A 19,394-nucleotide genomic window follows, 5' to 3' on the forward strand; every position below is an offset into this window, starting at 1 on the left:
AAAATCAAAAGAAAAACTTTTACCGTGTCCATGCTGTCTGTCTGCACTGGTATGTGCAGTAGCACCTAGCATATTGTCAGCACTCTTTGCCAGGTGGAGTCAGCTGGGGTACCTGATCAATATCACATGATATCATCAGCAGAGGTTTTATTTAGCAGTTATGGCACTGAAGCTTTAAACTAAAGGGCAAAAGGGCTTAAAGAAAAACTGGAGCCAACTCTAAATAAAAAAATAAAAAAATGTGGTATCCACCAGCGTGACAGTGGTGTGGCACTAGCTGTGACTTGGGGTCTTCCAACTAGTCAATATTTGAATATGTTTGAGAATTTAAGGACGCTTGGGTCTTTTGTGTGCAAAGAAAATTGAAGCTAAAAACTGTGGATTGTAATCTGCTAATCACAAGCAGCACTAAACCTAAGCCTCCCAAAGCCACTGATGTCAGCAGTTACAAATTTGAGCTCAGCAATTTAGTGCCGCCCTGCTCATACCAGCTTGTTGGCACCAGCTTTCTTTTTGTTTGTTTGTTTAGTAGAAATGCGTGTAAGTACTTCTAAACTGGTCACTGGAAAGTGGCAAAATTGGAGTGGTTGTTTCCAAGTTCAGCCATCTGCCTTGGCCAGGACTTGCTGTATGTTTTCCCAATTTGTCCCTCTGTGTTTGTCTTGCAGGTTCCTGGTATGTGGTGTTAATCAGCGCAGCTGGGAGCACTTGGCCAACCTCCCTGGAGCATTTAAGAGCTGGCTATCTCAGTCTTTGAGCCCTCACATTTCACCCAACTATCATTAGTTTGGTTGGCTTCATTTTTCCATTTATTTCACAGTACACAACATGCTTTGCATTCACTCGTCCAACTACTGACACACTAACACACCTTAAAAATTAATAATTAATTATGCTTTTTTTTAATAATAAATCTGAAAGTTCTGGTTAAAGCAGTGTCTTTACTATTGTTATGGCTCATGGGCTCTACCTGCAGGTAAAACAACACATTTGCATATCAACATACGAGGCAGGTGTCGAACTCCAGGCCTCAAGGACCGGTGTCCTGCAGGTTTTAGGTGCGTCCTTGATCCAACACAGCTGATTCAAATGGCTAAATTACCTCCTCAACATGCCTTGTAGTTCACTAGAGGCCTGGTAATGAATTAATCATTTGGTTCAGATGTGTTGGCCCATGGTGAGATCTAAGACCTGCAGGACACCAGACCTAGAGGCCTGGAGTTGGACAACCCTGACATAAAATGACAACCTTTCATCAAGTACACATCAAGAGATAAACCAAATCCAAATGACTTAAATTCCTCACATGCAACACATTCTGTTCTCCGCTTAAATCACTGAGCTATGAATTTCATATGGATTTTTACCCAGAGCTAATAGGTGTGATAATACATGATAAGAGAAGATTAATTAGACAAAAACAACAAAGCACCAGTTGCACAACATGAAGTTTAAGGAATGTTTTATTCAGAAATGTGTTTGACTGGTTTCTCTATATCCCTATACAGTCCGAAGATGAATCATCGTCTCCGTTCTGATAATGTTGCCAAGAAAATTTCAGTATCATTTCTTATGTTTAAAATTCAAACTGAAAACAAAAACAAACAAACATACTTGCTTTGATCTACGTGCAGCATTCAATTGTGCGAAATGCATACTGCATCAACTGAAAACCTTTATGCAGTAGCCATACATTTCATCTCTTGATTTTGAATATGTGGACTTTGAAATGTGTGGGTTATTATACAAAACTTAAAAAGGAAATTCGATCACATAACCGCAAGCAGCAAGAAGGGTGATATTTCCAAGAGGCACTACAGTCTGAGTCAGGAAAATGTAAAAAGCAAACCTATTCAACTTTCCACTTAATTTTTATTTATTTATTAAACATTTGACTAATTCCAAGAAATCCAACAGCACTGTCCTGAATGAGCAACAACACATACTGGACTGGAAACTTGTCAAAAAAAAAAAAATCATTCAAACTGAAATGTACATTTTAAATGATTGCTATCCAGTGTTAACTGAAATTCGAACACATCACAGAATCCAGCTTTACTCCTTCTATTACATAATACTGCTCTTTGGGGTTATAAAAATAGTTTAAGCATATATGCCTACTTGTGCTGAGAGATGACTCCTGCCGATCACACTGCTTTATTGCCAAACAACACACAAAAGAAGAAGAAGAAAACTCCATAACACTGAGTAACATCTTTAAAAAGCAACAGCGCAACACAAAAAGAGAAGAGCCACACTAGATCACGTTAAAGGTGCAGATTGGGGCATAAATGGCACATTTGTTTGAATGAAGAGCAGACTCATTACGTGCAGTCGCTCGGTTAACCAGCTTCTACTTATTCATCTGATCAGCATTTCAACTGCCCTCATTTTAGTCCATTTCCCACCAGAAGTACAACAGGAAGCAGAAAGGAACTATGAAATGGTTTGTTTAAAAGAACAAGGTTGACATACAGGAAATACTTTGTGTTCCTGTTAACTTAAGCACTCAGTGACCACTTTATTAGGAACCCATCTGCAGTATAAATCAGTCGAATACAAATGCCGTCTCTTTATGATGCTCACAATTGTGATGTAAAATCTAAGATCGGCAGATTACCTTTAATAGGAGGCTTATGTTATAGAAGTACAATGGAAACTGTGTGTCGTGCAATAAAGGTACATTCCTCCAATTACATTTTCACTTTTTCGGTGAAATTAAAAAGGTAATGTATCCTGGACTGAATTTTATTCTCTTCTTCTCTAATAACATTTGTAAACAGATGCGGTCTAACTGATGAAAACTGATGAGTTGCAAAAATATTGTCAAAATAACATTGCAGTGCAGTATTACAAAAGTAGATTTTAAGGTCAGACTGCACTGTATACCTAATAAAAAGGACACATTAACTGATTTTATTCTTCTCCTTTCTCCACTACAAATAAAATAAGTATTTCCCAGAATGTCAACCTATTCCTTTAACTTCTCGTGTGTATTGTAAACATTATATCGGCAAAAAATGATTCTTAAACCCCAAAGATTATATATTAAAAAAAGGTTTAAGACAACCTACATACAGGGTAATTTTGCTCATGTGCACCTTCTTTTATGAAAAAAAGAAATGATTTTGATCTTTTTGTCATTCATCAATAAAACATCACTGAATTTAGAAACAGAGGACAAGTCACAACAAAAGCAACAGATCCAACACTTTAAAGCTGATACTATTCATCCCATTCATCACAAATACTATAAGGCTGATCTGACTCTGTTTAGGGCTCAACATTCCTTCAGTCCTGTAGGAGTATGCTACAACGCATACTACTCAGGCCAACCATTAGGCTTTATACTACCATGCACATTCCTTTTAAGCTAGAGTCAAACGTAGCAGCAGTGCCACTGGTCTCTGAACACTGCTTGGCTTTATGTTAATATATACATCTGAGAGCAGTGTCATCTATGCTGTAAGGAGTCTAGAAAACTAGCACACTTATCACAAAGTTAAAAATCAAAATGATACAGCCAGGCAATTATTACACTGCATGACCAACTCCAAAGTCCAAGCTGTGAGACTTGTGGCGGACTTCTGTTCGTCCCGGATGGTAGAGTGAATACCTGCAAAATACCGTAAGTCTCATGCTACTGTTTTATGGCTACTTTTTTTTATAGTCAAAGGCATTTATACTTGAAGTGCAATTAAAGCTGTAGGTACACTGAGGATAGTACCGCTGCAGCTCCTAGGAAGACTAAGAGAGTCTGCTGATTTAAACTCAGACGATGGCACTGCCCTGTTAATGGAATGAATGGACGAAACCTCAGTTTATCAATCAAATGCTGAAAAAACAAACAAACAAACAAACAAACACAGAAACAAACAAAAAAACAACAAAAAAAGCGGGATGAGGCAGAGTCCAACAAACCAACACAACTCGAAGCTTTATGGAATTGGGGCTGGAAATGGAGCATCCAGTGTTTAAAACTGCTGGGGCTTCAATAAACCAGCCATTTCTCTCTTTTTCAGACATTCTCCAACATTATTACAGCCACACTAAAGAGTGTGAAATCAAAGAGAATCAAGAAATATACACAAACAAATCAATAGTAAACCATGATAGAGGGCAGCCACTTTCATTCACTGGATGAGTACTTAAAAAGTTTCCAACTAAACAGAGAGAAATCAAAGACAGATATACAAAAGAATAAAGTACAAAGGCAAGGCAATCTCACTTGTGGCCTCTTAAGTCTCTCAAAAATATTCACCTCACAGCCATTATCTACACTTTGCATTTGGCCATTTGTACACAGTGGTTCCAAATGCACCATTAACCTCTCAAGAAACTGTAGAAATCAGCCTATTTACAAGTCTGTACAACCACCCTGCAGAGCTCTTTCCATCTCCCAGTAGACCCAATCCACTAAAAGCGGGATACCTGAGTTTTCAATAGAATGCTTCAAACCCACTCGTCACGCTTCACTGAACATTTCACAGGATCTTTCACACAGCCACATGCACACAATTAATTAAGCAAGTTATTTTCTCCATAAGGATGCCGACTGTAAACCTATGTGGGAAAAAGCCACAAACACACCAAAATCAAAACTTAAAGTCCTTCCAGAAAGACAGCTAATGTGCTCTTAAAATAAAACAATTGAGAAGGAGGTATCGAGAAGGGGAATCTTACAGCAGGTGGCAGCTAACTGAGTGGCCACTGACTGTCTTGAATAGGAACCTCTGATGCTGTGCTAGCATATAAACAGACATTAAGTAGGCCAGGATTTGCTTCAGGCAAATAAGTGATGGAGACCTTCCTGGGAGACTTCATTCTGGCTGTGGAGGTCAGAGGAAAAGATCTGACTGCTGCCACCAGGGTGGAAAAGTGGAGCACAACTGGACTTGGCTCATCTCAGTGAGTGGGGGCTGCATGTGGCACAGAAAACCTGAAAAGAAATAAATAAAGGTCAATATTTACCAGCCTTGGGTTAAGTTGAGACAAAACATTACACAAAAACAAATTGCAGATGGATTAAACACATATCGTTAGCTTCATAGCATAATTGCCTAAGTCATTTGACTAAGTCAATGACTTAGGCACTTATGCTATGAAGCTAACGATATACTTGCTATTATTCCTGCATAACAAGATTGAGAGGCTTGGGTTTCCTCTCTGAAAAGTCACCATTTAAGACTCCTCAGCTCTGATTTTCTGGGCTTCAGTAATACATCCTCACACTTAACATGTGCTTGTACCATGCTCACTGAAGCATGGAAAGTCTGATGCTACATGAAAAATAGAATTGAGGTTATTGGAATTTCTTGCCCCTTCCTGAGCCTGGTTCTGTTGGAGGTCTCTTCCTGTTAAAAAGGACTTCCCACTTTCGCTAAAGTGCTTGCGTTAGGCAGGGGTCATCTAATTGATGGGGTTTTCTCTGTATTATTCTACCTCAGTAGACTGGTTTTTTGTACGTTTCTGGCTGTAAGTCAATCATACTCCAGTCAGTCTCAGACATATCACAGTTAAATGAAATCTTGTTTAAGCTAAAATCTTAAATCTAGACAGTGACCATTGTAAACACTTTACCAATCTGTTAAAGTGCAGACATCCTCATAGAGGATCTAGCATAGCTATAGACTCTCAGTAGTATTTAGAAATGAGTGAAATCCTTTTAAAGTGCTGTCAACATTGTTTACTGTACATCAATATGATCAGATGACTCCATGATCCCAACAGAAACTGCTGTCTCATGGAAAACTTTGTACAAAATAGTGCTTTTGATGCATCAGTGCAAGTGACTATACCAATAAGTGTATTCAAAAAAGTGCATATTTTCCAGCCAAATTGAATTAAAGCTTTTCCCTTTGTCATTGGAAACCAGTTGGTTTACAATTAAGCTGCCCCCTTAGGCTTACATCCTGCCACACAGTCTGCTTTAATATGAAATCCATTCAGGAAGTAATTATGCAAATTCACAACCTACTAAATGGAGGAAAAAGTTAAAAGTTACTGGTGTGAACTTCACTTGCCTCTGAAGTCTCTGCACTAGTTCAGCCACCAGGGAGTCACAGATTCCTGGGTATTTTTCTTCTGCCTGAACAATGGCCTTTCGCAGCTCCTCTGCAGCTTCTGGCTTGCCATTACTTGTCTCGCCTTTCTGTTTCAACTGTGAAAGTGACAGCTTTTAGATGACATAATGTGAACTGCCTAATTCTAAAGAAAACTGCAGCCTCTAACATAAAATGGAACATAAACTTAAAGGTACACTGTGTAGGATCAGTTGCCGTTTGTAAACTCTGCTGACTCTAAAAAAAACTGACAGAGAGAACAGCGGTGGTTCAGCAAGCTAGAATGAATGCAAAGGGAGCAGCACAGGCAGGAAATTTACTGCTTTACTACTTAAAACATTACATTCAAGGGGGAAATGGTTAGTTAGTTGTTGTTTTTTTAACTCACTGTTGTTCTGGTTAGAGGTAAAAATAAACACAGCAATATGTGTACATAATCCTGCAGGAGGGTGTTACGTTACAGGATTTAATGAGGCTGAAATGACAGAACATGCCTCACATTGTCTGGTGTCACCTTTCTGCTGTGTGTGTGGCCATAATCACACAGGCCTAGAGACCAGTTGGCAACCACCTGGGAACCTCTGTTTGGCTTACTTTCAAGGCTATTTTATAGCCAGGACAATCTGCTAGCGACCAAAGCAACCACAAGAAGGTTTTAGGTACACACCATAAACTTCTTTTCACACTAGTGCATGTGTGCTACCTCCAGCAACTACTCTCCACCTGGGTGGGAAATGCATATCTTTCTTTAATGACTTGTGATGCCAGATGGTCACCAGGCCTGTGTGACTGGGCACTTAAGTTTCTCTCATCCGCTTCTTCCTCTGCTCTGTAAGTGTCTGTTCAACTAAGATTAATTTGCACTGTTTACAGTATTTACAGTATATAGTCCTTCCTATGACATCCTGAATGCTGCTATAGGCTGAGGACTCCACACTGAGGCCCTTCAACATAAACATATACTTCCATTGTTAGTAAAATCCTGCTGGGTACACCTTAAGTTGGTGTGACCAGTTGAGTACCAATTACTTATGTATTCATCAATGATGAATATTTTAATATGGGACAAGAAAGCGATGCTTGTACCTCTGAAAAAACTGGAGAAAAGATTGTTGATAAGCTTTGTGACAAAGGCCTCTTTGGATTCTCCTCCACCTGGAAAAAACAAAATACTTTAATTTGAAAAACCAAATAGGAACCTTGAATAAGGCCTTTTGAAAGAGCCCATTCCTTACCCGATTCCTTTCCAACTCAGCAGGCCGTGCTGCTCCATTCTGGACCTTTTTCAAGTCCTTTTTCAGGTCCTTTTTAGGGTCATTTGTCAGGTCATTTTTCAGGTCATTTTTCAAATCGTTTTCCAGATCCTTTTCCTTGATGGTGTTGAAAATCCATTTATCATTACTAGCATCATCACCTCCAGATGCCTGGCCATCTTGTTCCCTACAATCAAGCAGGGTTTTAGGAACATCAGTGGACTACAGTTGATAGACTTTACACCTGCACCCCAACACTGAACTGAATAAGGTTGGTTTAGATAACTTACTCATCAGATTCGGAGCCAGATTCATCCCGAGACTGTTCTGACTTCCATCTCTTGTATCTGTCAATCAGCTCCGTCAGGTAGGTCGTCTTTTTGGCATGCCTTACAATATACCTATGTTTTAACAACTCTTTGGCAGTTGGCCTCTATAGAGAAAACATAAAAAAAAAAAAATGAGCAATTAATAGAGTGGATTTCCTCTTCTTCTTTTCATTTTCAAGCTTAAAAATACAACTTAAACTCAAAAAATGAACTTTTTTTTTCTTAACACTTACAAAGCTAGCCTCCTTATTTAAACAGGCTTCAACAAATTCTTTAAGTGGTTTACTGTAGTTTCCTTCCAGTGTTGGCGGATTGTTCTTTGGGATGAGGAATAAAACTTTCATCGGATGAAGCTCAGAGTGGGGAGGCTCTCCTTTAGCCAGTTCTATTGCTGTTATCCCTAATGACCAGATGTCTGCCTAAAAAAAGGAAAACATTTGCAACCAAATGCCTGGTTTTTAAAATAGCAGAACACAAACATTTTGACAGCAAGCTCCATGACATGACACTCACATTGACTGACTTAAGTAACAAGGGTGTATTTGAGGAAACTGTGCAAAAACAAGACTGTGACATAGCAGCTGAGTAGACAAGCCACACTGACTCATGTTGTGGTCATAAAAAAAAAAATAATAATAATATGGGTCATTTTTAGTCAAGAATACTCATCTTAAGCAATGCTGACAAAAAAAAAAACAAAGGTCAACAAAGCACTAACATGAAAAACAAATTGGGAACAATTTTATATGAAACAGTATACATTCATGACTAATTGTACAAACTTGTTTTAAAGCAAAATATTGATCTCGAATTTTTTTTTTTTAAAAAGAACACAAAGTTATGACAAAGATTTTGCTGGGACAGCTGTTTTTAAGTTTAAATGTGACCGTGATAACACACAATATAAGATAATGCTAACCTTTGAATCATAGGCCGATTGCTTTATGACTTCAGGTGCCATCCAGAAGGGAGTTCCAACAAATGTGTTTCTTTTTATCTGTGTATCTGTCAACTGGCCCGCTACTCCAAAGTCTGCAAGCTTCACGTCACCCTGTTCTGACAGCAACACGTTGGCAGCTGAAACAGCAGTGAGAAAAATAAAAAGCTAGTGAGATGCATCACATAATGTCAAAGACCTATTGGTAGAACCATACCTTTTAGTTACCACAGGAACTAAAAAAAACACTCTAGAGAAAAAAAATTCTGACACTATTTTCAGCCACATTAACTTACACCTGTAGAAATGTTAAATGAAATGGCCTCCTCCATCACCCATCACTACTGTAAGACAAATATTATCTATGATGGTGTAGAAGTTGAATATTACAGGGCTGAACAGGATTTCAACTAAGTGTAAGACGTGGACAGATATTAGTGATATGGCTTGTGTGTAAATATAATTATGGCTCAACACTTAGACAAAAAAAAAAGACATAACAGATGCTGGAAGTTGTGAAATGCAAGCTTTTGTAAGTAATTTCCTAGCAAAGAATGACACAAAAAGATTAAAGTCTCACTTCAATATTAGCAAGATGATAAAGGGCTTGCTCTCTAAATATATTTTTTAAAACAAAGGCGATGTATGTACCAGACTGACCTTTGATATCTCTATGTATTTTCTTTTCAGAGTGCAGATACTCAAGACCTTTCAGGATTTCCCTTAGGATGGTGGCGATCTGTGTTTCATCGAGTAGACCCGGCTCCATCTAGGAGAATGGATAAACTCTTGACTCTGGCTGTTATTGTGACAACTGTCATAATGGCCTTACATACAAACAAACACTTTAAGTCTAGATTATCTTCAGATCGCAATTCATAACAACTTACCAAATCAAGGGCTGATCCTCCACCCAAATATTCCATAATAATCCATAATTTTGTACCCTGAAAAATAGACAAATCCATTGGACAGTGTTTAAAGTTATGGTAGAGACAGAAAACAGTACTCATTCAGGTTTCTAATAACGGGAATAGTTGTGGGTACTAGTTATGTCATGGGGTGTTTTGTGGTGGGAAAAAAAATCATGTTAAATAAGTGAATGATAAATAACCATTTTAATAACTGTTCCACTACTGTACACTATATGCCACATCTTCAGAGGTACAAATAGTGGAAGATCAATCAACTTTAGTTTTTTGATTGTTTGTTTGTTTTTTTTATAAGTGAGAGACCTTTCAGCTCATTCTGATATTAGTACTCTCACTGTTTGTTTTGTTTTGGGGGGTTTTAAAAATAAATTTGGTGTGCCTTTGCGCTTCATATTGTTCAAGACTTCTAGGAAACAACATCACACAGAATTAAATGTAATAATTGGAACTGTGTTATTGAGATTCAAGAAAACCTAGTTTTGGTTTATTGAACCACTATATAGATAGACCAAGATAATTAAAATTACACCCTAATTATGACACAAACTTTCAAATTTTATGATTTGAAATTTTATGATACACAACTCACTGGCTGTTATTGTGACAACTCTCATAATGGCTGGATTTTGAACATGGAAAGAAACAAATACGTTTTCTATCTCATAACAACCTGTGACGGTACATCAGCTGTACAGTGAAAAGTCAAATTATAACTACAGGACCCTGCGAATGTCATTTCATCTTGCTTACACTTACAAGTGCATGCAATCTGCATAATATTATACATCAGCAGATGTTTTCTCAGTTGGTGCTGCTGCCTCACAGATGGAAACCAACACCCACCAACGCAGCCACACACCAATATCTGGACTTTCTTTTATTTGCATTCAGAGGATGGTCATTTTTCTGACTTCTTCTCATTTCTTTTGATTTTACTTTGCCATACACAAACTTCAGTGTCAGAAGCTCATTGTTTTTTGTGGGGGGTTTTTAGCTTTACAACCACACCCATCATCAGATCAGTACTGTAAGGAACACCTTGGTTTATTACCAGTTCTTGTGTTATTTCTAATACAGATGCAACAATCCAACTTTTTCCAGTTCTGATCCTATACAGAGACTCGATCTGGTATCAGACCAATCTGATACCAGTGTTAAATAAATAATCTGTATTTCTCTCAGTGAGAAAGAGTCAGGGAATTAGTCTTTATGTGGAGGGCAACACTGTCTTCCTAACTTTCTAAAGTAAAGGAAATAAACACCTTCAAGAGTATAAATTTTACAGGACTGGTATTTAGAAGCAAAATAATAAATGACATTGGACCAAAGTGACAAAATAAAAAAATGAAAATATATATTAACATAAATTCATGTTTTACCTATTTTATTTGCACTCAGTCATTAAAGTCACTAGTTTCCTTTCCTCTGACTAACTACTTCCTTTTACAGCTCCTCACATCACACATAAAGTAAAAGCTTATGCTGCACGATCCACTTCTAGGAATAAGCGCTTCACCTCTTGCGGTGCCAGACATTTGATTTTTGTTTCACGATATGTGCGAGTGAGAGAGAAAAAGCATCGCTGTTAGTTTTTCAGTTCCGTCGATGCACCTGACTGCAGTTAAATTAAAAACATTTCTAAACTTAGAGATGAAGGCTGCTGGTGGAGCTAGACTGAAACACTTTAAACTGCTGTCAGTCTTCAAATCTTCTGCTAGCAAACAAACCACTGATGATGTGTAGCATGTGATATGCAATCCAGTTTTTCAAGCCAGGTTCGCACTAATATTCAATCCTAACATTGGATTAGTGCATTTCTTATTCCTAAGTGGTTTTATAAAAGTTCATGTAGTGGACACCAAAATTTAATAATATACTGAGGAGGTCTAATTAACACTGGTTATAAAACGATTAGAGTACCATTTTTGATGCAAGTTGCAACAGCTGAGTGTCAGAACCACTTCTGCTTCTCCTGCCCACTATAATAAGCAGATGTTAAAATGCTGACCAGACAACAACAACTAACTTCAAGTTGATCTATAACAAGGCACACAAACACACATTATCCTCGTTTCTCCCTCCTAAACCTATGTGCGACTTATCCGACTCAAAAAGGCAGACGTCCCTAAAACAACAACAATAGGTGGGCAGATTTCTTAGTTTATATCCATCCATCCATCCATCTTCATCCGCTTTATCCGGGGCCGGGTCGCGGGGGCAGCAGCCTAAGCAAAGAGGCCCAGACCTCCCTCTCCCCAGCCACCTCCTCCAGCTTATCCGGGGGAATACCAAGGCGTTAGTTTATATGGTACAGCATAAAGCACGAGCTGCTGTTCGTCAGCTGCTGACTTCCAGACCACTAGACTGATTAAAATGAGAAGCTATCTGTTCCCTGAGATGCATGTGGGATCAATGATGGATGAAAGCAGATGATATGGGGTTTTTTCACGCAAATAGCAGTACCAGTCTAGAAACTCCATGGACACAACATACACATCATATTTACATACTAGAAACACATTGGACTCAATTCTCTCCTTCAGCCAGTCACATAACTTGAGCTAATGGACCACTTCTCTCGTTTCTCATCTTAAGTACCACAGTAAATGCTCTGAGAGCCACTCTATCACATTTAGTGTGAAAATCTATTCTAGTTACAAAAAAGTGTCTCAGTGATGCTGTAAATACAGCTACTACAGTAGACCCACGCTTTTACTTTTTCCTTCTCTTTTTTTAATCTGCAAATAAAACACCAACACCAAAGCTGAAATTCAACAGTTTGACATTATAATCATGTCTCTTTTACATATGTACATATGGCTTATAAACTTTGCCGTAAACAGCCCACAGGGCATACACTACTGTAATCCCAGGCCAAGTCGAGTTATTCTATACTAATCTGCACCATTTCACAGACAATACTTCCTCCATTGTCTATTTGCATTATTTATTTACCTAAATTGCCATCACTTGCTTACAAGAACACACTACAAACAAATCCATTATGTCAAGCTTCAGCTTTTACAAGTTCACGCAACAATATTCTTCCTGAGATTAAAGCTTACCTTGAGATAGGATCCAAAATACTTGGTGATGAAAGGACTGTCACACTGGCTGAGAACTGTGATTTCCTGCTGAATATCTTCTATTTCATCCTCCGCTTCCTCCAGATCAATAATTTTAATGGCCACAACTTTCTGAGTTCGATTGTCGATGCCTTTAAAGACTTCACCGAAAGAGCCTTTGCCTATCCTCTCCAACTTGGTGAAAAGCTCCTCTGGATCAGCTCTGAAATTCTGATTGACAGAGAAAAAAGACGTCGAGAGAGAAAAAAAAGAGGACATTTAAAGTAACATCAAACCTTGTCAGAAAATGTAAAATCTTAAGTTTAACAAATAAATATCCATCCATCATCTTCTTATTCAATACATGGTCGCGGATGGGCTGGAGCCTATCCCAGCTGTCACTGGGTAAGAGGCAGGGTACAACCTGTCCAGGTTGTTAGTGTTAGCCAGGTTGCCAGGGCTAACACAGAGACAAACACTCAGATTCACAGCAGAAGACCAGACCAGGTGTCACTCTTGTCAGCTAAAACCAGGAAGATGAGGCTACAATTCTCACATGCTCACAAAAATTGGGCAAGAGAAAATTGGAAAAATGTTGCCTGGTCTGATGAGTCTTAACATCTGCTGTGATGTTCAGATTTTAGGGTCAGAATGTGGTGTAAAAACAACATGAAAGCATGGCTCCAGCCTGCCTTGTATCAGTGATTCAGGCTGGTGGTGGTTATATAATGTGGAGGCCATAGTCTTAGCATACTTCAGGGCCCTTAATACCAACTGAGCATTGTTTAAAAATCATAGCCTATCCATTAGTGTAACTAATAATGTCCATCCCTTTATGACCACAGTAGGGCTGCCACGATTAGTCGACTAGTCACGATTACGTCAACTATCAAAATCGGCGACAACTAATTTAATAGTCGACACGTCATTTGAAGCTTTGTAAGATCCCAAAAGACGCAGGAATAAGTAGTAGGATTTAAGAGTGTAATAACGGACTGAAACAGAAGATGGCAGCACTGCATGTACAAGGATGCCAGCTGACGTTAAACCCCGAAGAAGAAGTGTCCCAGAATTCACAGCGCGGCCCATTGCAGCCCTGCTCAGTTTCCAACAATGGCGGCAGCTAGTTAGTTTTAATATTACTCTTATTATTCTTTCTGGGTCACAAAATAAACATTTAACATATTTTCAGGCGAGAATGTAGCTGTGTAAACCTCAAATATCTGCTCAGTTTATCAAGACACCACATATTTTCAAAAGCGCCCTGACGTTTTCGGAGACGTCTGTTACCCACTAGCTCGATAGCTAGCCGGGGTTCAAGACTCACTAGAGCCCGTGAGAACACCGGACTCCCAGCAAATCGTTTTCAAACCCACCGCCGTCTTTCGCTACTCAGGTTAAACATGATATATAAGTCACTTAGATAACTTAAAAATGTTATTGTTTGGCTTTTTTCAGTGTTTTATTTGTTCCTGAGTAAATCGGTTTGGCTGAGATTAAAGTTATAGTTTTTACACAGCTAAATAAACGTCAAGCAGACATCTGATCATCAGAAGTGTGAGATGCTCGAGAATATACTCCGGTGTCCTGTTATAGTTTAGATAGCAAGGAGCAGACGGCTGAGTTTATTAAACTTCACTGAAACAATCCGCAAATTTCATTAAAATTTAATAAACTATCATCTTGTCTTTATTTTTAGTTAGCACATACCTTAAACACTTAAAGCTCTAAGCTAATGATAGTTATATAAGAGCAGATGCTCTGCTGGTGCAATAAGTTGTACGTTTTATGTCCAATGGATGCATAATCTGATTAGTCGACTAATCGCAAAAATAATCGGTGACTAGTCGACTATCAAAATAATCGTTTGTGGCAGCCCTAGACCACAATGTAGCCATCTTCATATTGGTGCTTCCAGTAAGATAATTCACCATGGCACCAAGCTCAAATCATCTAAAACTGGTTTCTTGAACATAGCAATTCATTTACTCTACTGTGATGCTGTCATGTCAATATCGAGCAAAATCCCAGAGGAATGTCTCCAGCGCCTTTTTGAATCTATGCCTTGAAGTAATAAGGCACTTCTGAAAGCAACAAGGGTCCAAACTAGTACTGGCAAGGTACACTTAATAAAGTGACTTGTGAGCACACTTTATTGCAGATCTGTTTCATTGTAAAGAGGTAGTCTGCTTGTTTAGCAGTACACTGTCAGAAGGTTCAGGGAATTGTTTCCACTTAAATAGTAGAAACAGAGACATCCTCTTCGTGTTTTCTTGTGTCAACTTAGAGGTTAAACACAGCCTCCTTAATCCAGCACAGATCCAATGTAGACATCATCAACACTGTTAAGCACGTATCACCTTATTGACAAGTGATATGACAAGCTTTCCATGTTAGAAAAAAAATAATAAGAGTTGGGGGTTTAGGAAAGTCAATTCTGATCAATAACAACATGCTTCGTTTGGCTGTGATACCAATTTAGAAGATTGGTTTAGCTTTTAAAACCCTGTCCACATGAAAAAGGTTCCCTCCTCCCCCACTCCTTTGTAGCTGACAGTTGGTCAATAGTAGACTTTCCATCCAGTTACAAGTCCATCAAAAGTATACTTCTCAACTTTTAGGCAACACAGTTGGAGTGTAAGGTTAGATGAAGTCACCCATTTTTTTGTTTTAAAATCAGCTGTCACCACAACAAGCCTTTGAATTTCCTCTGACATTTCACAACTCTCTAATTACCATACTGTGATGACACATTATACATTGAATCCAGTCATCATCAAATCCTTTGTTACCAAAAATACAAACATTAGATTTACAAACTGGCCTTGACATATGAATGCAGATTAACTTTATCAAGTCAATTGGGTAATCTCATTACACTTGATAAAAGTCACTCTATATTAAATATTTAAAACTTATCAAGTCAAATTTGTGGCTTTGAGCTACACTTACATCAAAAGACAGCATAACACAGACCTGACAAAAGCTTAATGACCCTTGCACCACAAAGGCTAAGCATAAATTGAAGGACTACACCCTGAATTATTGACTGAGCTAAATGGCTTATTTCCCCATGGAGAACCAGGAAAGCAATAATGGTCTTCAAGCCAGGCAGTTCAATTTCCCTTCATATATGGCAATCATTAACCCAAACAGCCTGAGCAGAGCTTGGAGTGACTTACTTTTCATAGCAAAGATGGCACAGAATATTGAAAAAAAACAAACAAACAACAACCTCCCTCTAACGCTACAAAGCTAAACTATAATAAAATATTTATACATATTTTACAGCAGCTTTGATTTGTTTTGGGAAGATTTTAATGTTTAATTTACCACATAGCTTTGGCTTAAGTTGACACAATATATTGCTTGTGAGTTTCCTAGATACTAATTTCCTGTAAAAGTGCTAATGCAAAGTGGTCAAACCTTTTTAGAAGATGAGTTGAGAGCTGCAATCTGGCAAAGAGTGAGGCTGCTGAATTTGATAGAAATGGAACTTTACAAACAAATAAATCAAAGCAGTGCAGAACAAAGCAGAGTAGAAACAACAACCAAAATACTATCATAACACTGCTGTGATCAGTCATCCAGGTGAAAATCATAACGTTGAGGCTGACCTCTGAAAAAACAATGTGGAAAAACAACAAAGGCACTGTGACCACAGACGACACATGGGAATGTACTTGCCATATCCACAGTCAGCAGGTTTACTCCAACAACCAAAGCTGCCTGAACCTCGCTCTAAAACCTTGTGTTTAATGCTCTGCCAGCTGCTCTATACAACTGTGTAGTCTAGTGTCATCCACACACCACAGTGCCGCACCCTCAGGGGCGAAGACTCAATGTCAGCCACCCAACTGCATGCAAAGCTATGGGCACATATCTGATGTTACCTTTTAACCTGTGTTGTCTGTGGACATGTAAATGATTAACCAATAATTCATAGAGTTTCACTGTGTGCAATCAGTTACCTGCAGACAATCATGCATGCCAAGTTTCATTCTTACATGCACTGTAATGTGGCCTACTTTACTTAAGCAGGACGTGGCATGATAACCATAAAGTGGTCGGTGCATTTGATAGATAAAGTTATAAATTAACACAACTAATTTCCAAAAAAAGTTTAACATTAAATAGAAATAGTAATGAATTAATGAACTGATTTTCAGGACATAACGAATCCACAATTATTCTCCTCTGATATTACACTGAAGATTGTAAGATTCTTAAGTGCTGATGGGTGTAAACAAGTGATCTACTTTTTTTTACAGCTATATTAATACATAATGCTGTATGGTTTTATATATTTAGTTATTGGGACAGGGCTAGACATTCTCTAGCTTCAGCTTCAGAAATACCAAGAGAATTAATTTCTCAGGTTTTCCTTATTTTAAACAGACCTATTACTCTTATTATTGCTCTTTTCCAAATCCACTAAATTTTCCAGCTTGTTTTTATTCTGGGATTCTCTTGTTGGAGCTCTGCAGGATTTCCAGTTCACATTGATCGTTCTTTATGTTAAACTGTGCTTTGGTGTAGCCCCTCAGTTCATCCTTTTCCCCCTACATTTAAGCCCTTTGAAACTTTACTCATGTTTAATATAAGCATTCATTTTAACAGTATATATGATAAATAAATTACATTTTAAAACTCCAGAAATCAGTCCAAAATGCAATCTTTAACCTTGGATCTGATCTCGACTACAATAAACATTATATGAATTGACCGGCCAGATGAATTACAAAATCATTTTCGATAATGACATTCTTTTTTTTTCTTTCCAAAACTCATCTAGCTGGACTTTGGCAAATACGACAGGTGCATTTATTGGAAAGCAAAGGTTGCACATTCTCGGTAACTCGGATGCACATTACTTTCGGTTATTTGGCAAACTTGAAAAAAAAAAAAAAGAAGTGAAAATGCCAAGTGACCAAGTTAGCTCGCAGCTGAATGTCAGATAATAAAACACAACACAAAAAATTTCAATTTACCTGAATCCCCGGCAGTCCGCTCTGAATTGGAGAGTGAGCCATGGCGTCAAGTCAGCAAAGATGACGCCTTTCCTCGTCTTTTCACCTCTATTTATCAGAGGTATAACGTTTCTTTCCTAACAACACCCTGCTGTAACTGACAGAGCTCCAAACTATGAAAGACGTGCTACCTTATTAAAAGACGTCTCCAAACCAAAATAAAGTCAGGTTCACTTGTCGGCTCCTACTTTGAACCGCCTGCCTGCTTTCTCCTGACTCGCCTTCCGCAGTTAACGTTAGCAGACGTTAGGTAGGCTAGCGACTTTAGCAGCTGGTTAACAAACAGTTAGCAAAATAACTGCGTCGCAGCGTCCTCTCCGCGCGTGTTTGACAGTTTCCGGGTGAAAGTAATACAGGCGTGGCATAAAATAATCGCGCAGAGCGAATACATGCAAACTGTTATAGAGTTTGGTCGCTTGTTGTTCTATTCTCTCATCACTTTTCTCTCTTGCCCGGCGCCATCTTGGTTAATATCATTTTCGTTTAGCGAAGGACCAATCAGCGCGAGGCACAGCAGATGTCGTCATTCGTAAACCAAAAAACGTCACAAGTTAGTACCTTTCACTTTTCTGCATGGACATTTTTCTGGGGAAAACAAAGATATATTTGATGTGATTTTATTTTAGTCATGCCAAAACGGAAAAGCTCATTCTGTTCCCAAGAAACTACAGAAACCAAAACTGCTGTCCTACACTATTTATGAGCTTAAACAATAGCGCCTTTTCTTATTTCTTCTCCTTCTTTCAGCTGCTCCCTGTAGAGGTCGCCACAGCGGGTCAACTGCCTCCATCTCACCCTATTATCCTAGCATCCTCCTCTGGCCTCTCTTCGTCCCCAGCCTGCTCAACCTGAGCTGCCGCCCCCCGTCATATCCATACTGACAAAAGTGTCAATTCAGTCCAATTTATTAAATTGATATTTAATTGTTTTTTAATTTGAGTGGGTGAAAATCTTTACAAATAAGTGTCAGTCGTTAAAATTGTCAAAGACATGTTTATAAAAGTCTGCTTTTTTTCCTTTTCTTTTTTAAATGACATCTATATTCTGTATATTTTTATGCATAAATATATACATTTAAGTCTCAAACTTAAATGTATATAATACGTGAATAATGTTATAATAAGTAAATAATGAGGGAAAAATTGCTTTTACTTCTTCTGCTTTATTACAGCATGAAGGTAAATACCAGCATTTTACACAAAATGCATGAAAAAACTGCACTTACCTAAATTTGCATTTAATAGCTCCTGCTACTAAACTTGATATTTAGTTATAAATGGTAATGTTTAATTAGCTTTCCTTATAGTAGCTACACTATTAAAATACTGCTTAATGTATGCATTTGAATATCCGTAACAATATTTGAATACTAATCTAATAAGGATAGCTTATTCTATACGCTTTCCTTTCCTGTGTTTGGGGATATTTTGTTGATAATAATTTCTATTTTTCTCCATAATCCACTTATAATTTAAATTCTCTAAGTTCTTTAAATTCATGTTTTCTCACTGTTTTTCTCCAGACAGTGGTTTCTTTCAGTGTGCTGCGACAGAGGTATGTGACGAAATTTCCAGAGAAAGGAAATTTTACACTATAAAACTGTTGGTCATTTGCAACACATCAATGTCAACAAACAAACAAACAAAGGCGTCATGCTGGTCTTATACTGGTATGAAACTCTTTCACTTGCAGTATGGCTCATGGGACTGGGGTGCTAAACCTGGCATGTGTCTCTCCACTATAAATGCAGTGTTTTATATTCCAATGATCTGTCTTACCTACTTAA

The 19,394-nt window shown here is 38.1% G+C and overlaps 1 protein-coding gene across 2 annotated transcripts; it reads right to left on the reverse strand.

Annotated features, from left to right (window-relative positions):
• Positions 1-1,445: 1,445 nt before the first annotated feature.
• On the reverse strand, positions 1,446-17,688 carry stk24a (serine/threonine kinase 24a). 2 transcript variants are annotated; one of them, XM_082508889.1, is made up of 11 exons: positions 17,570-17,688; positions 12,579-12,809; positions 9,472-9,528; positions 9,242-9,350; positions 8,564-8,721; positions 7,878-8,063; positions 7,606-7,748; positions 7,298-7,502; positions 7,149-7,217; positions 6,024-6,160; positions 1,446-4,939 (listed from the first exon to the last, which is right to left on the reverse strand). In XM_082508889.1, exons 1-11 carry the CDS (start codon positions 17,609-17,611, stop codon positions 4,906-4,908), a joined length of 1,371 nt encoding a protein of 456 aa, XP_082365015.1. In that variant the 5' UTR covers positions 17,612-17,688; the 3' UTR covers positions 1,446-4,905. The 2 variants fall into 2 exon arrangements, with proteins under 2 accessions (XP_082365015.1, XP_082365016.1); XM_082508890.1 differs by lacking the exon at positions 17,570-17,688 and adding an exon at positions 16,266-16,361.
• Between the last annotated feature and the right edge of the window lie 1,706 nt (positions 17,689-19,394).

The sequence above is a fragment of the Aulonocara stuartgranti genome (genome assembly GCF_965226115.1).
Source record: "Aulonocara stuartgranti genome assembly, chromosome: 16".
NCBI classification, from domain to species: domain Eukaryota; kingdom Metazoa; phylum Chordata; class Actinopteri; order Cichliformes; family Cichlidae; genus Aulonocara; species Aulonocara stuartgranti.

Coding starts and splice junctions, on each gene's coding strand:
- stk24a (XM_082508889.1), bottom strand. CDS start 17,611: ATGGCTCACTCTCCAATTCAGAGCGGACTGCCGGGGATTCAG. Junction 7,503..7,605: donor TCTGGCTCCGAATCTGATGA/GTAAGTTATCTA, acceptor GCTTGATTGTAG/GGAACAAGATGGCCAGGCAT. Junction 6,161..7,148: donor TTTCTCCAGTTTTTTCAGAG/GTACAAGCATCG, acceptor TCACTTTCACAG/TTGAAACAGAAAGGCGAGAC.